Source organism: Mobula hypostoma, chromosome 2, assembly GCF_963921235.1.
Source record: "Mobula hypostoma chromosome 2, sMobHyp1.1, whole genome shotgun sequence".
Lineage (NCBI taxonomy): Eukaryota > Metazoa > Chordata > Chondrichthyes > Myliobatiformes > Myliobatidae > Mobula > Mobula hypostoma.
The window spans coordinates 164,478,181-164,499,361 of NC_086098.1; the positions used below are offsets into that span (position 1 = coordinate 164,478,181).

Below are 21,181 nucleotides of genomic sequence, written 5' to 3' on the forward strand. Positions count from 1 at the left end.
AATGGGACAGTGAGGGTGGGGACTGGGGTGTGTGTGGGAGCGGAGCAGTGAGGATGAGGACTGGTGTGAGTGTGGGAGCGTGATAGTGAGGGTGAGGAGTGGGCTGAGTGTGGGAGCGGGGCAGTGAGGGTGAGGACTGGGGTGAGTGTGGGATCGGGACAGTGAGGGTGAGGACTGGGGTGAGTGTGGGAACGGGACAGTGAGGGTGAGGACTGGGGTGAGTGTGGGAACGGGACAGTGAGGGTGAGGACTGGGGTGAGTGTGGGAACGGGACACTGTATTAACTGTATTGTAACCCCTGACCTTCGTGTGTGTCTCTGTATTTGAATAAAGTTTGGTACATTTGTTAAATTGGGGCAGTATGGATGGAGGGTCACACTGTGACTATGGTACTGATGTGAGTTCTCGGTTATTTGCGGCTGACCCTGGACAGTGACACTTACCTCGCTGACAATGTCCATGTGGCGGGAGTGGCAGCCCATCAGGAAGACGGTGGGAGCCATGAGCAAGTCAAGCATCTGGCTGCCCAGCACCGGGATGTAGGTGTGTCTCCACGGCAACGGGTGCAGGAAATAGACAAAGCACTCGGTGACCAGCGTCAGCAGCGGCTTGTGACTGGACAGGAACACCATGCGCCGCTCCATCAGGATGTTGGTCAGGATCTGCCGAGCAGAGGGAGGCGATGAGAGAACATTGAACAACATCTCCATCAACTCGATCAGCAACACCCACAACAGCAGGAGCTACAACACAACAATATCGCCATGAACTGGATCAGCAACACCCACAACAGGAGCTACAACGACAGTTCCTGTCAGGATGACAACAACAGGAATTTGACACTCACACCCAGCTATAGCACTGTACCCTCTTCCCCACCCCTCAGCCCAGAATGGAAAGGGGATTCGGGAGCTGGGTAAGAATGGCCTGAGTGACATAAGCTGTGGGCGGTGGTCCGAGGGTTGGGGTGGCCTTCCCCAGAGTTCAGCACTGCGCCCATTGCGCTGGCGCTAAACACAATGCACAGTTGGAATGATAGAAGCACAAGTTATAGCAGCAGAATTTTGCCATTCAGTCCATCGAGTCTGCTCTGCTCTTTGATCTTGGCTGACCCATTTCCCTCTCAACACCATTCTCCTGCCTTCACAACGTAACCTTTCTAGGCGGCATTACCATATTGCATCAGCCACCTTTTTCCCCATTCTCCTAATCCGTCTAAATCATTCTGCAGACTCCCTGATTCTCAAACTATCCGCCACTCCACCTAATTTCATAGTGTCTGCAAACTTGGCTACAAAACCATTAATTTCATCATCCAAATCAGTGACAAACAACGTTAAAAGAAGTGGTCCCAACACTGACTGCTCCAAAACACCACTCGTCACCAGCAGCCAACCAGAAAAGGTCCCCTTTATTCCCACTCGTTGCCTCCTGTCAATCATGGATAATGCTCTATCCATGATATTATCCTTCCTGTAATACTGTAGGCTCTTGGCAGCCTCTTGTCAAAAGCATTCTGAAAATCCAAGTGCACACCACCCACCAATTCTCCTTTGTCTATCTTGCCTGTTATGTTCTCAAAGAATTCCAACAGATTTGTCAGGCAAGATTTCCCCTCAAGGAAACCATACTAACTTTGGCCTACTTTATTATTTGCCTCCAAGTACACCAAAACTCCAACATCTTCCCAAACACTGATGTCAGACTAACTAGCCTACAAATTCCTTTCTTCTGTCTCCCTCCCTTCTTGAAGACTGGAGTGATATTTGCAATTTTCCAGTCCTCAGGAACCATGCCAGAATCTAGTTATTCTTGAAAGATCGTTACTAATGCCTCCACAATCTCTTCAGCCACCTCCTTCTGAACCATGGGCTGTAGTCCATCTGGTCCTGGTCACTTCTCTACCTTCAGACCTTTCAGCTTCCCAAACACTTTCTCCCTCGTAATAGTCACTGTACTCACTTCTGCTCCTGACACTCTTGAACTTTGGGCACACTGCTAGTACCTTCCACAGTGAAGACTGATGCAAAATACTTATTAAGTTCATGTCCTTTCTTTATCTACCCTACTACCTCTCCAGCATTATTTTCCAGTGGTCTAATGCATACTTTTGCCTCTCTTTTACCCTTTATATACCTGAAAAACTTTTGGTATCCTCTTTGATAATATTGGCTCACTTACCTTCATATTTCACCTCTTCCCTCCTATCATTTCTAGCTGCCTTCTGTTGGGTTTTAAATTATCCTAATCCTCTAACTTCCCACTAACTTTTGCTCTATTTTCTGCTCTCTCTTTTGCTTTTATGTTGCTGTGTCATCCTGTCTTTAGAATACTACTACTTCTTTGGGATATCTTTATCCTGTGTCTTTAGAATTGTTCCCAGAAACTCCACCCATTGCCTCTCTGCCATCATCCCTGCTAGTGTCCCCTTCCAATCAATTTTGGCCAGCTCCTTTCTCATGCCTCTATAATTCCCTTTACTCCACTGTAATGCTGATACACCTGACTTTGTCTTATCCCTTGCAAATTGCAGGGTGAATTCTATCATATTACAATCACTGTCTCCTAAAGGTTCTTTTACCTTAAGCTCTCTAATCAAATCTGGTCATTATAGATCACCCTATCCAGAACAGCTGATCCCCTAATGGGTTCAACTAGAAACTGCTCTAAAAAGTCATCTCGTAGGCATTCTGCAAATTCTCTCTCTTGGCATGCAGCACCAACCTGATTTTTCAATCTGCCTGCATATTGAAATCCACTATGACTGATGTTACTCCTCCCATTTTACATGCCTTTTCGTCTCCTGTTGTAATTTGTAGTCCACATCTTTGCCAATGTGCAGAAGCCTGTACAGAGTTCCCATCAGGGTCTTGTTACACAAGGTTAACTGTACCCACAAGGATTCTACATTTTTTGATCCTATGTCACCATTGTCTAAGGATCGGATTTTTTTTTTTACCAACAGAGCCACGCCGCCCCCTCTGCCTACCTGCCTGTCTGTTCAATGGTGCCCACAACGTCATACACGCCAATCTCTAAATGCACTACAAGATAATCTACCTTATTTCATACACTGCATGCATTCAAATATAACACTTTCAGTCCTGCATTTGTCACCCTTTTCGTATTTGTCCCCATGTTACACTTCAGCTCATCCTACTGACTGTAATTTTGCCCTACCATCAGCCTATTCTCCTGACAGTCTCACTGCCTCTGCTTGTAAAACAACAGCCCCATTCACAGCCCTGTCATGCTTGTTCCCATTCCCCAGACAAATTACCTTAAACCCTCCCTAAAAGTTCTAGTGGTCCCATCAGGTTCAGGGGCAACCCATCCTTTTTGTACGGGACATACCTTTGCCAGAAGAGATCCCAATGATCCAGAAATCTGAAACCCTGCTCCCTGCACCAGTTTGTTAGCCGCAAATTCACCTGCCAAATCATCCTATTCTTATCCTCACTGGCACATGGCACAGGCAGCAATCCAGAGATTACTATCCTGGAGGTCCTGCTTTTTAGTTTTCAACCTGTTTCCCTAAACTCTCTCTTCAGGACCTTCTCCCATTTCTAACCTATGGCATTGGTGGGTTCTGGATGCTCACTGTCCTCCTTTAATATGCTGTGGATATGATCAGAGATGTCCCTGACCCTGGTACGTGGAGGGAACATACCATCGGGGGTCTCTGTCGTGTCCACAGAATCCCTTGTTCACTTCTCTCACTATGAAAACTCCTGTCGTTATTGCAGTTTTTCCCCTTCCCTTCTGGGCCTCAGTGCCAGAGACCTGGTCATCGTGGCTTCTCCCTGGCAGGTCGATGCCCTCAATGGTATCCAAAGCAGTATACTGATTATTAAGAGGGCACTATGCAGTGTCTAAGATTAAGACATTTTTCTAGCCATGCCTCATGGTCATAGAGCCATAGAGAAGTACAGCAAAAAACAGGCCCTTCAGCCCATCTAGTCCATGATGAAACTATTTAAACTACCTACTCCCATCGACCTGCACCCAGACCATAGCTCTCCATACCCCTACCATCCATGTACTATCCAAACTCCTCTTAAATGTTGAAATCAAGCTAGCATGTACCACCTGTGCTGGCAGCTCATTCCGCACTCTCACCACCCTGAATGAAGAAGTTTCTCCTCATGTTCCCCTTAAAACTTCAGCCTTCACCCCTAACCCATGACCTTGGGTTGTAGTCCCTCCTAACCTTAGTGGTAAAAGCCTGCTTGCATTTACCCTATCTATACCCCTCATAATTTTGTATACCTCTATCAAATCTCTTCTCAATCTTCTACATTCTAATGAATACAGCTCTAACCTATTCAATCTTTCCTTATAACTCAGGTCCACCAAACACAGCAATATTCTTGTAAATTTTCTCTGCACTCTTTCAATCTTGTTTACATCTTTCCTATAAGTAGGTGACCAAAACCATAAGACCATAAGATATAGGAACAGAATTAAGCCATTTGGCTCATCGAGTCTGCTCCTCCAATTCATCATAGCAGATCCAATTTTCCTTTCAGCTCCATCTCCTGCTTTCTCTCTGCATCCCTTCTTGCCCTGACCAATCAAGAATCTATCAACCTCTGCCTTAAATATACATAAAGACTTGGCCTCCACAGCCATCTTTGGCAATGAATTCCAAAGATTCACCACTCTCTGGCTAAAGAAATTCCTCCTCATCTCCATTCTAAAAGGATGTCCCTGTATTCCGTGGTTGTGTCCTCTGGTTTTAAGACTCTCCCACCATAGGAAACATCCTCCACGTCCACTCTGTCAAGGCCTTCCACCATTTGATAGGTTTCAATGAGGTCATCCCTCATTCTTCTGAATTCTAGTGAATACAGGCCCAGAGCCATCAAATGCTCTTCATATGACAAGCCATTCAATCCTGGAATCATTTTCGTGAACCTCCTTTAAATCCTCTCCGGTTTCAGCACACCCTTTCTCAGATAAGGAGCCCAAAACTGCTCACAAAACTCCAAGTGAGGTCTCACCAGTGCTTTATAAAGTCTCAACATTACATCCTTGATGACACACAATGCTCCAAATTAGACCTCACCAACGTCTTATACAACTTCAACGTCCCATCTTCTGTACTCAACAGTTTGATTTATGAAGGCCAATGTACCAAAAGCTTTCTTTGTGACCCCATCTACCTATGATGCCACTGTCAATGAATTATGGACCTGTATTCCCAGATCCCTTTGTTCTACCACATTCCTCGGTGCCCTACTGCTCACTGTGTAAGACTTCCCCTGGCTGGTCCTACTGAAGTGCAACATCTCACACTTGTCGGACTAAAATTCCATCTGCCATTTTTCCAGCTGGTCCAGATCCCTCTGCAAGCCATGATAGCCTTCCTTGTTGTCCACTACACCCCCGATCTTGGTGTCATCCGCAAAATTGCTGATCCAGTTAACCACATCATAACCCAGATCACTGATAGAGATGAGAAACAGCAAAGAATCCAGCACTGATCTCTGTGGCACTCCACTAGTCACAGGCCTCCAGTCAGGGAGGGAACCATCTACTACCACTCTCTGGCTTGGCCCACAAAGCCAATGTCTAATCCAATTTACTACCTCATCTTTAATGCCGATGACTGAACTTTCTCAACCAGCCACCAATGTGGGACTTTGCCAAATGTCTTACTAAAATCCATGTAGACAACATCCACAGCCTTGCCTTCACCCACTTTCCTGGTAACCTCCTCGAAAAACTCTGTAAGATTGGTTAGACACTACTTACCACACACAAAGCCATGCTGACCATTCCTAATCAGTCCCTCTCTATCCAAATACTCATATATCTGGTTCCCTAGAATACCTTCCAAAAACTTTCCCACTTTCTCATCAGCCTATAATTTCCTAGTTTACATTGGAGATTTTTAAAAACAGTGGAACATCATTAGCTATCCTCCAATCCTTGGCAGCTTCCCTGTCACTCAGGATTTCTGCACTTGCCTCCCATAGGGTCCAAGTGGTGGGAAGGAACATTCTGGAATGCAGAATGATGTCAATAGGCAGGGTGGAAATAGAAAACCTGCTGTGGTTCTGGAGAAGGGTGGGGTGATGAGTAGTTGTGGAGGGGGAGGAAACATGGGGAGTGGGCGATGAGCCAGCACACAGCCCCGTGCCAGAACGCCTTGTGAGTGGCTGCAGAAGGGAGAATCTGCATCCGGCCCAGTGGTGGCTCAGAGGTACAGAGGGCCAGCAGTTTCACGTTCCTGGGTGTTAACATCTCGGATGGCCTGTCCTGCATCCACGTGACCACCTCTCTCCTCTGAGGAGCTGAAGCCACTGAATGCACAGCAAACTTCCACAGACAGGGAGACAGAGAGACACCAGGGATCGTGGGGCAACACACAATCTGCCATGGGAACTCAGGGGCTCCAGCAGCATCGGGGGAGGGGGGGGAATGTAAACAGAACCGTACGGCAAAGAGAGATCTTTCAGCCCACAATACCGTGCTGAATTTGATGCCGGGGCAGAGGCATGACTTGAAATATCGACAGTTCCTTCCCTCCCTCTGATGACGAGGGAGGGGGGAAAGGGGATGCGGTGAGGGGTGGTGGAATAGAGAGGGTCAGAGCAGAGATGAGGGGGATGAGAGGGGTGGAGGGGTTGAGGGGAGGTGGAATAGAGAGGAGTTGGAGTGATGGGGGAGAGGAAAGGGGAGGGAGCGAGGAGAGGGGTAGGAGGGAGGGACAAGATGGGTTGAGGAGGTCAGTGTGGGTCAGGAACAACACAATTAACTGTCTGACTGCATGCTCAACCCCATATAAAACAAAACAAGGACACAAAACATGCACACAGCCACACACTTAATGTACCATTACCTGCAGGATGGTCTCAGGGCTGAAGCAGAGGAATGGGAGGTGCAGACCGATGTCGATGACCGGACAGCCCACATTCTCAGGAGGTGGAAGCATGATGTTCAAAGGCCCCAGTTCAAAACTCTGAGTGCACAGGGGTCCAGTCATGTGGAGAGAGGGAAATATCAGTGGTCTGGGGCAGCCTGGGGCAGGGGGAAGGGGAAGGGCAAGGGAGTGGAGTGGGGAGGGGGAGGAGGGGAGAGGAGGAGGTGGTTGGTACAAATAGAACCCACAATACACATTTTCACAGTCACATGCACGCCACGTATACACACACCCGATACACACAACACAGACACACAGCTCTCCTGTCCACACCACTAATATTCATACTCACACTTCCTGTCCCAGACATCCCACCCTGCAAGAATTCACTTCAGGGAGGTAGCACCATCAATTTGCAGGAGACTCCCAGAACTTCCGGGAGAGGTGGGATGTCTGCAATAGAGTAGCTGCTTTGCAGCTAGCCAGCCAGTTTAAATAATGTTAGCTATGCTAATGAACGAATGACACCTGTTAAACTCACCTCAACATGTCTTTTCCAGTCTTAACCCACCATGGGCAATAGAAAAGTCACTGTTACAAACAGTGCAGCGAGCAACACTGTCATTATTTTTGACCCCTATTAGGCAGGGGTACACTTTAGTGTAGTCTGGGGTGACGTACGTTTTATATTTTCTCTTTTTGGAACACTCTGCCATGGCGCACTTGCTCTCTTGCTCTCTCTTGCTCTCAAAAAAATTGATTTCTGGGATATTGTATATAATTTGTGGGCATCAGGGAGCCACTATTAACATGCGGGAGACTCCCGGAACTTCTGGGAGAGATGGGATGTCTGCTGTCCACAAACACCCACACAATACACACCCCTATACAGACACACACACACACACACACTCACTCCCTTTACACACAGCTATGCACAATCTATATACAGACAGACACAAAACACACACACACACACACCAGTTTTGGAATGTCAATCTTACCAGATGGAGAGATCCAGGTGGGGGGCAGGGAACCAGGGCGAGTTGGGCAGCAAACTCCTTCACCTTTTTCGGAAACTCTGCCTCGCTGCAGGCCGTGAGTTCGGAGAGTAGGCTGGCAAGGAAGGGTCCAATGTTACTGGGGTAGGGATTCATCCTGCACAGTCACCCAGCAACCCAGGGCTGAAAAATGAGGCCCTGTGCTAGGATCACTGCACAGCTCAGGCCACAATTGTTCCACAGCACCACCATTCAGCAACAATACCAGCCACTGCCGTAAGGAGTTTGTACATTCTCGCCGTGACTACATGGGTTTCCTATGGATACTCTGGTTTTCTCCCACTGTCCAAAGACGTACAGGTCCTTGTAAATAGTCCTCAGAGTAGGCTATGGTTACATCAGGAGTTGCTGGGCCATTGGGCTTGAAGGGTCAAAAGTACCAACGAAGCACTGTACCCAGATCAATAAATAAAACCCATCCCCTTCACAGCAAACCATACGCCAAAAAAAAACCCGTCCCCTTCACAGCACAGTGCACACCAATAAATAAATAAAACCCATCCCCTTAACAGTACAGTGTACCCTGATAAAAAATTAAACCCAGCCCCTTCACAGCACAGTGTACCTCGATAAATAAATAAAACCCATCCCCTTCACAGCACAGTGCACCCCAATAAATAAATAAACCCATCCCCTTCACAGCACACCGTATCCCAATAAATAAATAAAACCCATCCCCTTCGCAGCACACCCTACTCCGATAAATAAATAAAACCCCCATCCCCTTCACAGCACAGTGCACACCAATAAATAAATAAACCCATCCCCTTCACAGCACAGTGTACCCCGATAAATAAAACCTGCCCCCTTCACAGCATAGTGTACCCCGATAAATAAATAAAACCCATCCCCTTCACAGCACAGTGTACACAGAAAAATAATAAAAACCCATCCCCTTCACAGCACAGTGCACCCCAATAAATAAATAAAACCCATCCCCTTCACAGCACAGTGTACCCCGATAAATAAAACCCAACCTCTTCACAGCACAGTGTACCCCGATAAATAAATAAAACATATCCCCTTCACAGCACACGGTACCCCGATGAATAAATAAAACCCCTCCCCTTCACAGCACAGTGTACCCCGATAAATAAATAAAACCTGTCCCCTTCACAGCACAGCGTAACCCGATAATTAAATAAAACCCATCCCCTTCACAGCACAGTGTACCCCGATAAATAAAGAAAACCTGTCCCCTTCACAGCACAGTGTACTCTGATAAATAAATAAAACACATCTCCTGCACAGCACACCGTACCCCAATAAATAAATAAACCTGTCCCCTTCGATGCACACCATACCCCGATAAATAAATAAAACCCATCCCCTTCACAGCACAGTGTACCCCGATAAATAAATAAAATCCGTCCCCTTCACAGCACAGTGTACCCCGATAAATAAACAAAATCCATCCCCTTCAGAACAGTATACCCCGAGAAATAAATAAAACCCATCCCCTTCACAGAACAGTGTACCCCGAGAAATAGATAAAACCCATCCCCTTCACAGCACACTTTACCCCGAGAAATAAATAAAACCCATCCCCTTCACAGAACAGTGTACCCCGATAAATAAATAATACCCGTCCCTTCACAGCACAGTGCACCCCGATAAATAAATAAACCCATCCCCTTCACAGCACAGTGTACCCCGATAAATAAATAATACCCGTCCCTTTCACAGCACAGTGTACCCCGATAAATAAATAAACCCATCCTCTTCACAGCACAGTGTACCCCGATAAATAAATAAAATCCGTCCCCGTTACAGCTCAGTGTACCCCGAGAAATAAACAAAACCCATCCCCTTCACAGAACAGTGTACCCCTATAAATAAATAAAAACTGTCGCCTTCACAGCACAGTGTACCCCGATAAATAAATAATACCCGTCCCTTCACAGCACAGTGCACCCCGATAAATAAATAATACCCGTCCCCTTCACAGCACAGTGTACCCCGATAAATAAATAATACCCGTCCCTTTCACAGCACAGTGTACCCCGATAAATAAATAAAGCCATCCCCTTCACAGCACAGTGTACCCCGATAAATAAATAAAATCCGTCCCCGTTACAGCTCAGTGTACCCCGAGAAATAAACAAAATCCATCCCCTTCACAACAGTGTACCCTGATAAATAAATAAAACCCATTCCCTTCACAGCACACCTTACCATGAGAAATAAATAAAACCCGTCCCCTTCACAGCACTCCGTATCCTGAGAAATAAATAAAACCCATCCCCTTCACAGAACAGTGTACCCCTATAAATAAATAAAAACTGTCGCCTTCACAGCACAGTGTACCACGATAAATAAATAATACCCGTCCCTTCACAGCACAGTGCACCCCGATAAATAAATAAACCCATCCCCTTCACAGCACAGTGTACCCCGATAAATAAATAATACCCGTCCCTTTCACAGCACAGTGTACCCCGATAAATAAATAAACCCATCCCCTTCACAGCACAGTGTACCCCGATAAATAAATAAAATCCGTCCCCGTTACAGCTCAGTGTACCCCGAGAAATAAACAAAATCCATCCCCTTCACAACAGTGTACCCTGATAAATAAATAAAACCCATTCCCTTCACAGCACACCTTACCATGAGAAATAAATAAAACCCGTCCCCTTCAGAGCAAACCGTACCCCGATAAATAAATATAACCCGTCCCTTTCACAGCACAGTGTACCCCGATAAATAAATAAAACCCATCCACTTCACAGCATTGTGCACCCCGATAAATAAACAAAATCCATCCCCGTCACAACGGTGTACCCTGATAAATAAATAAAACCCATTCCCTTCACAGCACACCTTACCATGAGAAATAAATAAAACCCGTCCCCTTCACAGCACTCCGTAACCCAATAAATAAATAAAACCCATCCCCTTCACAGCACAGTGTACCCCGATAAATAAATAATACCCGTCCCTTTCACAGCACAGTGTACCCCGATAAATAAATAAACCCATCCCCTTCACAGCACAGTGTACCCCGATAAATAAATAAAATCCGTCCCCGTTACAGCTCAGTGTACCCCGAGAAATAAACAAAACCCATCCCCTTCACAGAACAGTGTACCCCTATAAATAAATAAAAACTGTCGCCTTCACAGCACAGTGTACCCCGATAAATAAATAATACCCATCCCTTCACAGCACAGTGCACCCCGATAAATAAATAAACCCATCCCCTTCACAGCACAGTGTACCCCGATAAATAAATAATACCCGTCCCTTTCACAGCACAGTGTACCCCGATAAATAAATAAAGCCATCCCCTTCACAGCACAGTGTACCCCGATAAATAAATAAAATCCGTCCCCGTTACAGCTCAGTGTACCCCGAGAAATAAACAAAATCCATCCCCTTCACAACAGTGTACCCTGATAAATAAATAAAACCCATTCCCTTCACAGCACACCTTACCATGAGAAATAAATAAAACCCGTCCCCTTCACAGCACTCCGTATCCTGAGAAATAAATAAAACCCATCCCCTTCACAGAACAGTGTACCCCTATAAATAAATAAAAACTGTCGCCTTCACAGCACAGTGTACCACGATAAATAAATAATACCCGTCCCTTCACAGCACAGTGCACCCCGATAAATAAATAAACCCATCCCCTTCACAGCACAGTGTACCCCGATAAATAAATAATACCCGTCCCTTTCACAGCACAGTGTACCCCGATAAATAAATAAACCCATCCCCTTCACAGCACAGTGTACCCCGATAAATAAATAAAATCCGTCCCCGTTACAGCTCAGTGTACCCCGAGAAATAAACAAAATCCATCCCCTTCACAACAGTGTACCCTGATAAATAAATAAAACCCATTCCCTTCACAGCACACCTTACCATGAGAAATAAATAAAACCCGTCCCCTTCAGAGCAAACCGTACCCCGATAAATAAATATAACCCGTCCCTTTCACAGCACAGTGTACCCCGATAAATAAATAAAACCCATCCACTTCACAGCATTGTGCACCCCGATAAATAAACAAAATCCATCCCCGTCACAACGGTGTACCCTGATAAATAAATAAAACCCATTCCCTTCACAGCACACCTTACCATGAGAAATAAATAAAACCCGTCCCCTTCACAGCACTCCGTAACCCAATAAATAAATAAAACCCATCCCCTTCACAGAACAGTGTACCCCAATAAATAAAACCCGTCCCCTTCACAGCACAGTGTACCTCGATAAATAAATAAAACCCGTCCCCTTCACAGCACAGTGTACCCCGATAAATAAATAAAACCCGACCCCTTCAGAGCAAACAGTACCCTGATAAATAAATATAACCCATCCCCTTCACAGCACAGTGTACCCCCATAAATAAAACCCATCCACTTCACAGCACAGTGCACCCCGATAAATAAAGAAATCCTGTTCCCTTCATAGCACAGTATACCCCGATAAATAAATAAAACCCGTCCCCTGCACAGTACACCGTACCCCAATAAATAAATGAAACCCATCCCCTTCACAGCACAGCGTACCCCAATAAATAAGTAAAGCCCTTTCCCTACACAGCACAACGTACCCCAATAAATAAATAACACATGTGCCCTTCACACACAGTGTAACCCAATAAATAAATAAAAGCAGTCCCCTTCACAGCACAGTGTACCCCGATAAATAAACAAAATCCATTCCCTTCACAACAGTGTACCCCGATAAATAAATAAAACCCATCCCCTGCACAGCACACCGTACCCCAATAAATAAATAAAGCCCATCCCCTACAGAGCACACAGTACCCCAATAAATAAATAAAACCCATCGCCTTCACAGCACAGTGTACCCCGATAAATAAACTAAACCTGTCCCCTTCACAGCACAGTGTACCCCGATAAATAAACAAAACCTGTCCCCTTCACAGTACAGTGTACCCCGATAAATAAATAAAACCCGTCCGCCTCACAGCACAGTGTACCCCGATAAATAAATAAATCCTGTCCCCTTCATAGCACAGTGTACCCCGATAAATAAATAAAACCTGTCCCCTTCACAGTACAGTGTACCCCAATAAATAAAACCTGTCCCCTTCACAGCACAGTCTACCCTGATAAATAAATAAAATACATCCCCTGCACAGCACACCGTACCCCAATAGATAAATAAAACCTGTCCCCTTCACAGCACAGTGCACCCCGATAAATAAAGAAATCCTGTTCCCTTCATAGCACAGTGTACCCCGATAAATAAATAAAACCCGTCCCCTGCACAGTACACCGTACCCCAATAAATAAATGAAACCCATCCCCTTCACAGCACAGCGTACCCCAATAAATAAGTAAAGCCCTTTCCCTACACAGCACAACGTACCCCAATAAATAAATAACACATGTGCCCTTCACACACAGTGTAACCCAATAAATAAATAAAAGCAGTCCCCTTCACAGCACAGTGTACCCCGATAAATAAACAAAATCCATTCCCTTCACAACAGTGTACCCCGATAAATAAATAAAACCCATCCCCTGCACAGCACACCGTACCCCAATAAATAAATAAAGCCCATCCCCTACAGAGCACACAGTACCCCAATAAATAAACAAAATCCATCCCCTTCAGAACAGTATACCCCGAGAAATAAATAAAACCCATCCCCTTCACAGAACAGTGTACCCCGAGAAATAGATAAAACCCATCCCCTTCACAGCACACTTTACCCCGAGAAATAAATAAAACCCATCCCCTTCACAGAACAGTGTACCCCGATAAATAAATAATACCCGTCCCTTTCACAGCACAGTGTACCCCGATAAATAAATAAACCCATCCCCTTCACAGCACAGTGTACCCCGATAAATAAATAAAATCCGTCCCCGTTACAGCTCAGTGTACCCCGAGAAATAAACAAAACCCATCCCCTTCACAGCACAGTGTACCCCGATAAATAAATAAAATCCGTCCCCGTTACAGCTCAGTGTACCCCGAGAAATAAACAAAATCCATCCCCTTCACAACAGTGTACCCTGATAAATAAATAAAACCCATTCCCTTCACAGCACACCTTACCATGAGAAATAAATAAAACCCGTCCCCTTCAGAGCAAACCGTACCCCGATAAATAAATATAACCCGTCCCTTTCACAGCACAGTGTACCCCGATAAATAAATAAAACCCATCCACTTCACAGCATTGTGCACCCCGATAAATAAACAAAATCCATCCCCGTCACAACGGTGTACCCTGATAAATAAATAAAACCCATTCCCTTCACAGCACACCTTACCATGAGAAATAAATAAAACCCGTCCCCTTCACAGCACTCCGTAACCCAATAAATAAATAAAACCCATCCCCTTCACAGAACAGTGTACCCCAATAAATAAAACCCGTCCCCTTCACAGCACAGTGTACCTCGATAAATAAATAAAACCCGTCCCCTTCACAGCACAGTGTACCCCGATAAATAAATAAAACCCGACCCCTTCAGAGCAAACAGTACCCTGATAAATAAATATAACCCATCCCCTTCACAGCACAGTGTACCCCCATAAATAAAACCCATCCACTTCACAGCACAGTGCACCCCGATAAATAAAGAAATCCTGTTCCCTTCATAGCACAGTGTACCCCGATAAATAAATAAAACCCGTCCCCTGCACAGTACACCGTACCCCAATAAATAAATGAAACCCATCCCCTTCACAGCACAGCGTACCCCAATAAATAAGTAAAGCCCTTTCCCTACACAGCACAACGTACCCCAATAAATAAATAACACATGTGCCCTTCACACACAGTGTAACCCAATAAATAAATAAAAGCAGTCCCCTTCACAGCACAGTGTACCCCGATAAATAAACAAAATCCATTCCCTTCACAACAGTGTACCCCGATAAATAAATAAAACCCATCCCCTGCACAGCACACCGTACCCCAATAAATAAATAAAGCCCATCCCCTACAGAGCACACAGTACCCCAATAAATAAATAAAACCCATCGCCTTCACAGCACAGTGTACCCCGATAAATAAACTAAACCTGTCCCCTTCACAGCACAGTGTACCCCGATAAATAAACAAAACCTGTCCCCTTCACAGTACAGTGTACCCCGATAAATAAATAAAACCCGTCCGCCTCACAGCACAGTGTACCCCGATAAATAAATAAATCCTGTCCCCTTCATAGCACAGTGTACCCCGATAAATAAATAAAACCTGTCCCCTTCACAGTACAGTGTACCCCAATAAATAAAACCTGTCCCCTTCACAGCACAGTCTACCCTGATAAATAAATAAAATACATCCCCTGCACAGCACACCGTACCCCAATAGATAAATAAAACCTGTCCCCTTCACAGCACAGTGCACCCCGATAAATAAAGAAATCCTGTTCCCTTCATAGCACAGTGTACCCCGATAAATAAATAAAACCCGTCCCCTGCACAGTACACCGTACCCCAATAAATAAATGAAACCCATCCCCTTCACAGCACAGCGTACCCCAATAAATAAGTAAAGCCCTTTCCCTACACAGCACAACGTACCCCAATAAATAAATAACACATGTGCCCTTCACACACAGTGTAACCCAATAAATAAATAAAAGCAGTCCCCTTCACAGCACAGTGTACCCCGATAAATAAACAAAATCCATTCCCTTCACAACAGTGTACCCCGATAAATAAATAAAACCCATCCCCTGCACAGCACACCGTACCCCAATAAATAAATAAAGCCCATCCCCTACAGAGCACACAGTACCCCAATAAATAAATAAAACCCATCGCCTTCACAGCACAGTGTACCCCGATAAATAAACTAAACCTGTCCCCTTCACAGCACAGTGTACCCCGATAAATAAACAAAACCTGTCCCCTTCACAGTACAGTGTACCCCGATAAATAAATAAAACCCGTCCGCCTCACAGCACAGTGTACCCCGATAAATAAATAAATCCTGTCCCCTTCATAGCACAGTGTACCCCGATAAATAAATAAAACCTGTCCCCTTCACAGTACAATGTACCCCAATAAATAAAACCTGTCCCCTTCACAGCACAGTCTACCCTGATAAATAAATAAAATACATCCCCTGCACAGCACACCGTACCCCAATAGATAAATAAAACCTGTCCCCTTCACAGCACAGTGTACCCCGATAAATAAATAAAACCTGTCCCCTTCACAGCACAGTGTACCCCGATAAATAAATAAAATCCGTCCCCGTTACAGCTCAGTGTACCCCGATAAATAAACAAAATCCATCCCTTCACACCAGTGTACCCTGATAAATAAATAAAACCCATTCCCTTCACAGCACACCTTACCCTGAGAAATAAATAAAACCTATCCCCTTCACAGAACAGTGTACCCCTATAAATAAATAAAAACTGTCGCCTTCACAGCACAATGTACCCTGATAAATAAAACCCATCCCCTTCTCAGCACAGTGTACTCCAATAAATAAATAAAACCCGTCCTTTTCACAGCTCAGTGTACCCCGAAAAATAAAACCCATCCCCTTCACAACACAGTGTACCCCGATAAATAAGTAAAACCCATCCCCTTCACAGTACAGTATACCTCGATAAATAAAGAAATCCTGTCCCCTTCATAGCACAGTGTACCCGATAAATAAATAAAACCCATCCCCTGCACAGTACACCGTACCCCAATAAATAAATGAAACCCGTCCCCTTCACAGCACAGCGTACCCCAATAAATAAAAAAAATCCGTCCCCTTCACAGCACACCGTACCCCGATAAATAAACAAAATCCATCACCTTCACAACAGTGTATCCTGATAAATAAATAAAACCCATCCCCTTCACAGCACAGTGTACCCCGATAAATAAATAAATCCTGTCCCCTTCATAGCGCAGTGTACCCCGATAAATAAATAAAACCCATTCCCTTCACAGCACACCTTACCATGAGAAATAAATAAAACCCATCCCCTTCACAGCACTCCATACCCCGAGAAATAAATAAAACCCATCCCCTTCACAGAACAGTGCACCCCAATAAATAAATAACACCTGTCACCTTCACACACAGTGTATCCCGATAAATAAATAAAACCCGTCCCCTTCACAGCACAGGGTACCCCGATAAATAAATAAAACCTGTCCCCTTCACAGCACAGTGTACCCCGATAAAAAATAAAACACACCTGCACAGCACACCGTACCCCAAGAAATAAATAAACCCGTCCCCTTCACAGCCCAGTGTACCCCGATAAATAAACAAAATCCATTCCCTTCACAACAGTGTACCCCGATAAATAAATAAACCCCGCCCCCTTCACATCACAGTGTACCCCGATAAATAAATAAAACACATCGCCTTCACAGCACAGTGTACCCAGAAAATAATAAAAACCCGTCCCCTTTACTGCACAGTGCACCCCGATAAATAAATAAAACCCGTCCCCTTCACAGCACAGTGTACCCCGATAAATAATTAAAACCCGTCCCCTTCACAGTACACTGTACCCCAATAAATAAAAAAATCCGTCCCCTTCACAGCACACCGTACCCCGATAAATAAACAAAATCCATCCCCGTCACAACAGTGTACCCTGATAAATAAATAAAACCCATTCCCTTCACAGCACACCTTACCATGAGAAATAAATAAAACCGGTCCCCTTCACAGCACTCTGTACCCCAATAAATAAATAACACCTGTCACCTTCACACAGTGTGTACCCCGATAAATAAATAAAACTAGTCCCCCTCACAGCATAGTGTACCCCATAAATAAATAAAACCCCTCCCCTCACAGCACAGTGAACCCTGATAAATAAATAAAACCTGTCCCCTTCACAGCACAGTGTACCCCGATAAATAAATAAAACCCCTCCACAGTACAGTGTACCCCGATAAATAAATAAAACACATCCCCTGCACAGCACACCGTACCCCAATAAATAAATAAACCCGTCCCCTTCGATGCACACCGTACCCCGATAAATAAATAAAACCCATCCCCTTCACAGCACAGTGCACCCCGATAAATAAATAAACCCATCCCCTTCACAGCACAGTGTACCCCAATAAATAAATAATACCCATCCCCTTCACAGCACAGTGCACCCCGATAAATAAACCCATCCCCTTCACAGCACAGTGTACCCTGATAAATAAATCAAATCTGTCCCCTTCACAGCACAGTGTACCCCGATAAATAAACAAAATCCAACCCCTTCAGAACAGTATACCCCGATAAATAAATAAAACAGATCGCCTTCACAGCACACTTTACCCCGAGAAATAAATAAAACACATCCCTTCGCAGAACAGTGCACCCCGATAAATAAATAAAACCTGTCCCCTTCACAGCACAGTGTACCCTAATAAAACCCGTCCCCTGTACAGAACAGTGTACCTCGATAAATAATTAAAACTCGTCCCCATCACAGCACAGTGTGCCCCGATAAATAAATAAATCCTGTCCCCTTCATAGTACAGTGTACCCCGATAAATAAATAAAACCCGTCCCCTGCACAGTACACTGCACCACAATAAATAAATGAAAACCATCCCCTTCACAGCACAGCATACCCCAATAAATAAGTAAAGCCCTTTCCCTACACAGCACACCGTACCCCAATAAATAAATAACACATGTGCCCTTCACACACAGTGTACCCCAATAAATAAATAAAAGCAGTCCCCTTCACAGCACAGTATACCCCGATAAATAATTAAAACCCCTCCCCTTCACAGCATAGTGTACCCCAATAAATAAATAAACCCATCCCCTTCACAGCACAGTGTACCCCGATAAATAAACAAAATCCATTCCCTTCACAACAGTGTACCCCGATAAATAAATAAAACCCATCCCCTTCACAGCGCAGTGCACCCCAATAAATAAACCCATCCCCTTCACAGCACAGTGTACCCCGATAAATAAATACAACCAGTCACCTTCACAGCACACCATACCCCGATAAATAAATAAAACCCATCCCCTTCACAGCACAGTGTACCACTAGAAATAAAGAAATCCTGTCCCCTTCATAGCACAGTGTACCCCAATAAATAAATAAAACCCGTCCCCTGCACAGTACACCGTACCCCAATAAATAAATAAAACCTGTCCCCTTCACAGCACAGTGTACCCCGATAAATAAATAAAACCTGTCCCCTTCACAGCACACCATACCCCGATAAATAAATAAAACCCATCCACTTCACAGCACAGTGTACCCCGAAAAATAAATACAACCTGTCCCCTTCACAGCAAAGTCTACCCTAATAAATAAAATACATCCCCTGCACAGCACACTGTACCCCAATAAATAAACAAAACCCATCCCATTCACAGCACAGTGCACCCCGATAAATAAATAACCCCATCCCCTTCACAGCACAGTGCACCCCGATAAATAAATTAAACCTGTCCCCTTCACAGCCACTGTACCACAATAAATAAATAAAGCCCATCCCCTTCACAGAACAGTGCACCCCGATAAATAAATAAAAACTGTCGCCTTCACAGCACAGTGTACCCTGATAAATAAATAAAACCCGTCCCCTTTACAGCACAGTGTACCCTGATAAATAAATAAAACTGCCCTCTTCACAGCACAGTGTACCCCGATAAATAAATAAAACCCATCCCCTTCACAGCACAGTGCACCCCAATAAATAAACCCATCCCCTTCACAGCACAGTGTACCCCGAAAAACAAATAAAAATACATCCCCTGCACAGCACACTGTACCCCAATAAATAAACAAAACCCATCCCCTTCATAGCACTGTGTACCCCGATAAATAAATAAAACCTGTCCCCTTCACAGCACAGTGTACCTCGATAAATAAATAAAACCCGTCCCCTTCAGAGGAAACCATACCCCGATAAATAAATATAACCCGTCCCTTTCACAGCACAGTGTACCCCGATAAATAAAACCCATCCCCTTCACAGCACAGTGTACCCCGATAAATAAATAAAACCCCTCCCCTTCACAGCACAGAGTACCCTGATAAAAAAATAAAAGACCCCCGCACAGCACACAGTACCCCAATAAATAAATAAACCTGTCCCCTTCACAGCACAGTGTACCCCGATAAATAAACAAAATCCATTCCCTTCACAAGTGTACCCCGATAAATAAATAAAACCCATCCCCTTCACAGCACAGTGCACCCCAATAACTAAACCCATCCCCTTCACAGCACAGTGTACCCCGAAAAACAAATAAAAATCCGTCCCCTTCACAGCACAGTGTACCCCGATAAATAAATGAAACACATCCCCTTCACAGCACAGTGTACCCCTATAAAGAAATCCTGTCCCCTTCATAGCACAGTGTACCTTGATATATAAATAAAACCAGTCCCCTGCACAGTAAACCGTACCCCAATAAATAAATGAAACCCGTCCCCTTCACGCACACAGTACCCCGATAAATAAATAAAACCTGTCCCCTTCACAGCACAGAGTACCCCGATAAATAAATAAAACCCGCCCCCTTCACAGCACAGTGTACCCCGATAAATAAATAAAACTTGTCCCCTTCACAGCACAGTGTACCCCGATAAATAAATAAAACCTGTCTCCTTCACAGCACAGTGTACCCCGATAAATAATAAAAACCCGTCCCCTTCACAGCACAGTGTACCCCGATAAATAATAAAAACCCGTCCCCTTCATAGCACAGCGTACCCCGATAAATAAATAAAACCTGTCCCCTTCACAGTACAGTGTACCCCGATAAATAAATAAAACCCGTTAACTTCACAGCACAGTGTACCCCGAAAAATAAATAAAACCTGTCCCTTTCACAGCACAGTCTACCCTGATAAATAAATAAAATACATCCCCTGCACAGCACACCGTACCCCAATAAATAAATAAAACCCATCCCATTCACAGCACAGTGCACCCCGATAAATCAATAACCCCATCCCCTTCACAGCACAGTGCACCCCGATAAATAAATTAAACCTGTCCCCTTCACAGCCACCATACCCCAATAAATAAAGCACATCCTCTACACAGCACACCGTACCCCAATAATTAAATAAAACCTGTCCCCTTCACAACACAGTGTACCCCGATAAATAAATAAACCCATCCCCTTCACAGCACAGTGTACCCCGATAAACAAATAAAAATCCGTCCCCTTCACAGCACAGTGTAGCCCGATAAATAAATATAACCAGTCACCTTCACAGCACACCATACCCCAATAAATAAATAAAACCCATCCACTTCACAGCACAGTGTACCCCGATAAATAAATAAAACCTGT

At 44.6% G+C, this 21,181-nt stretch overlaps 1 protein-coding gene across 1 annotated transcript in view; it reads right to left on the reverse strand.

The window, feature by feature from the left end:
* The window catches only part of LOC134342635 (DENN domain-containing protein 3-like), a 182,460-nt gene that overhangs the window by 81,890 nt on the left and 79,389 nt on the right, over nt 1–21,181 (reverse strand). Inside the window, exons 6-8 of the mRNA XM_063040994.1 lie at nt 7,873–7,984; nt 6,848–6,967; nt 444–662 (exon numbers count right to left, since the gene is read on the reverse strand). Of these exons, the coding sequence (XP_062897064.1) occupies nt 444–662; nt 6,848–6,967; nt 7,873–7,984 (451 nt within the window). The remainder of the gene's footprint in view (nt 1–443; nt 663–6,847; nt 6,968–7,872; nt 7,985–21,181) is intronic.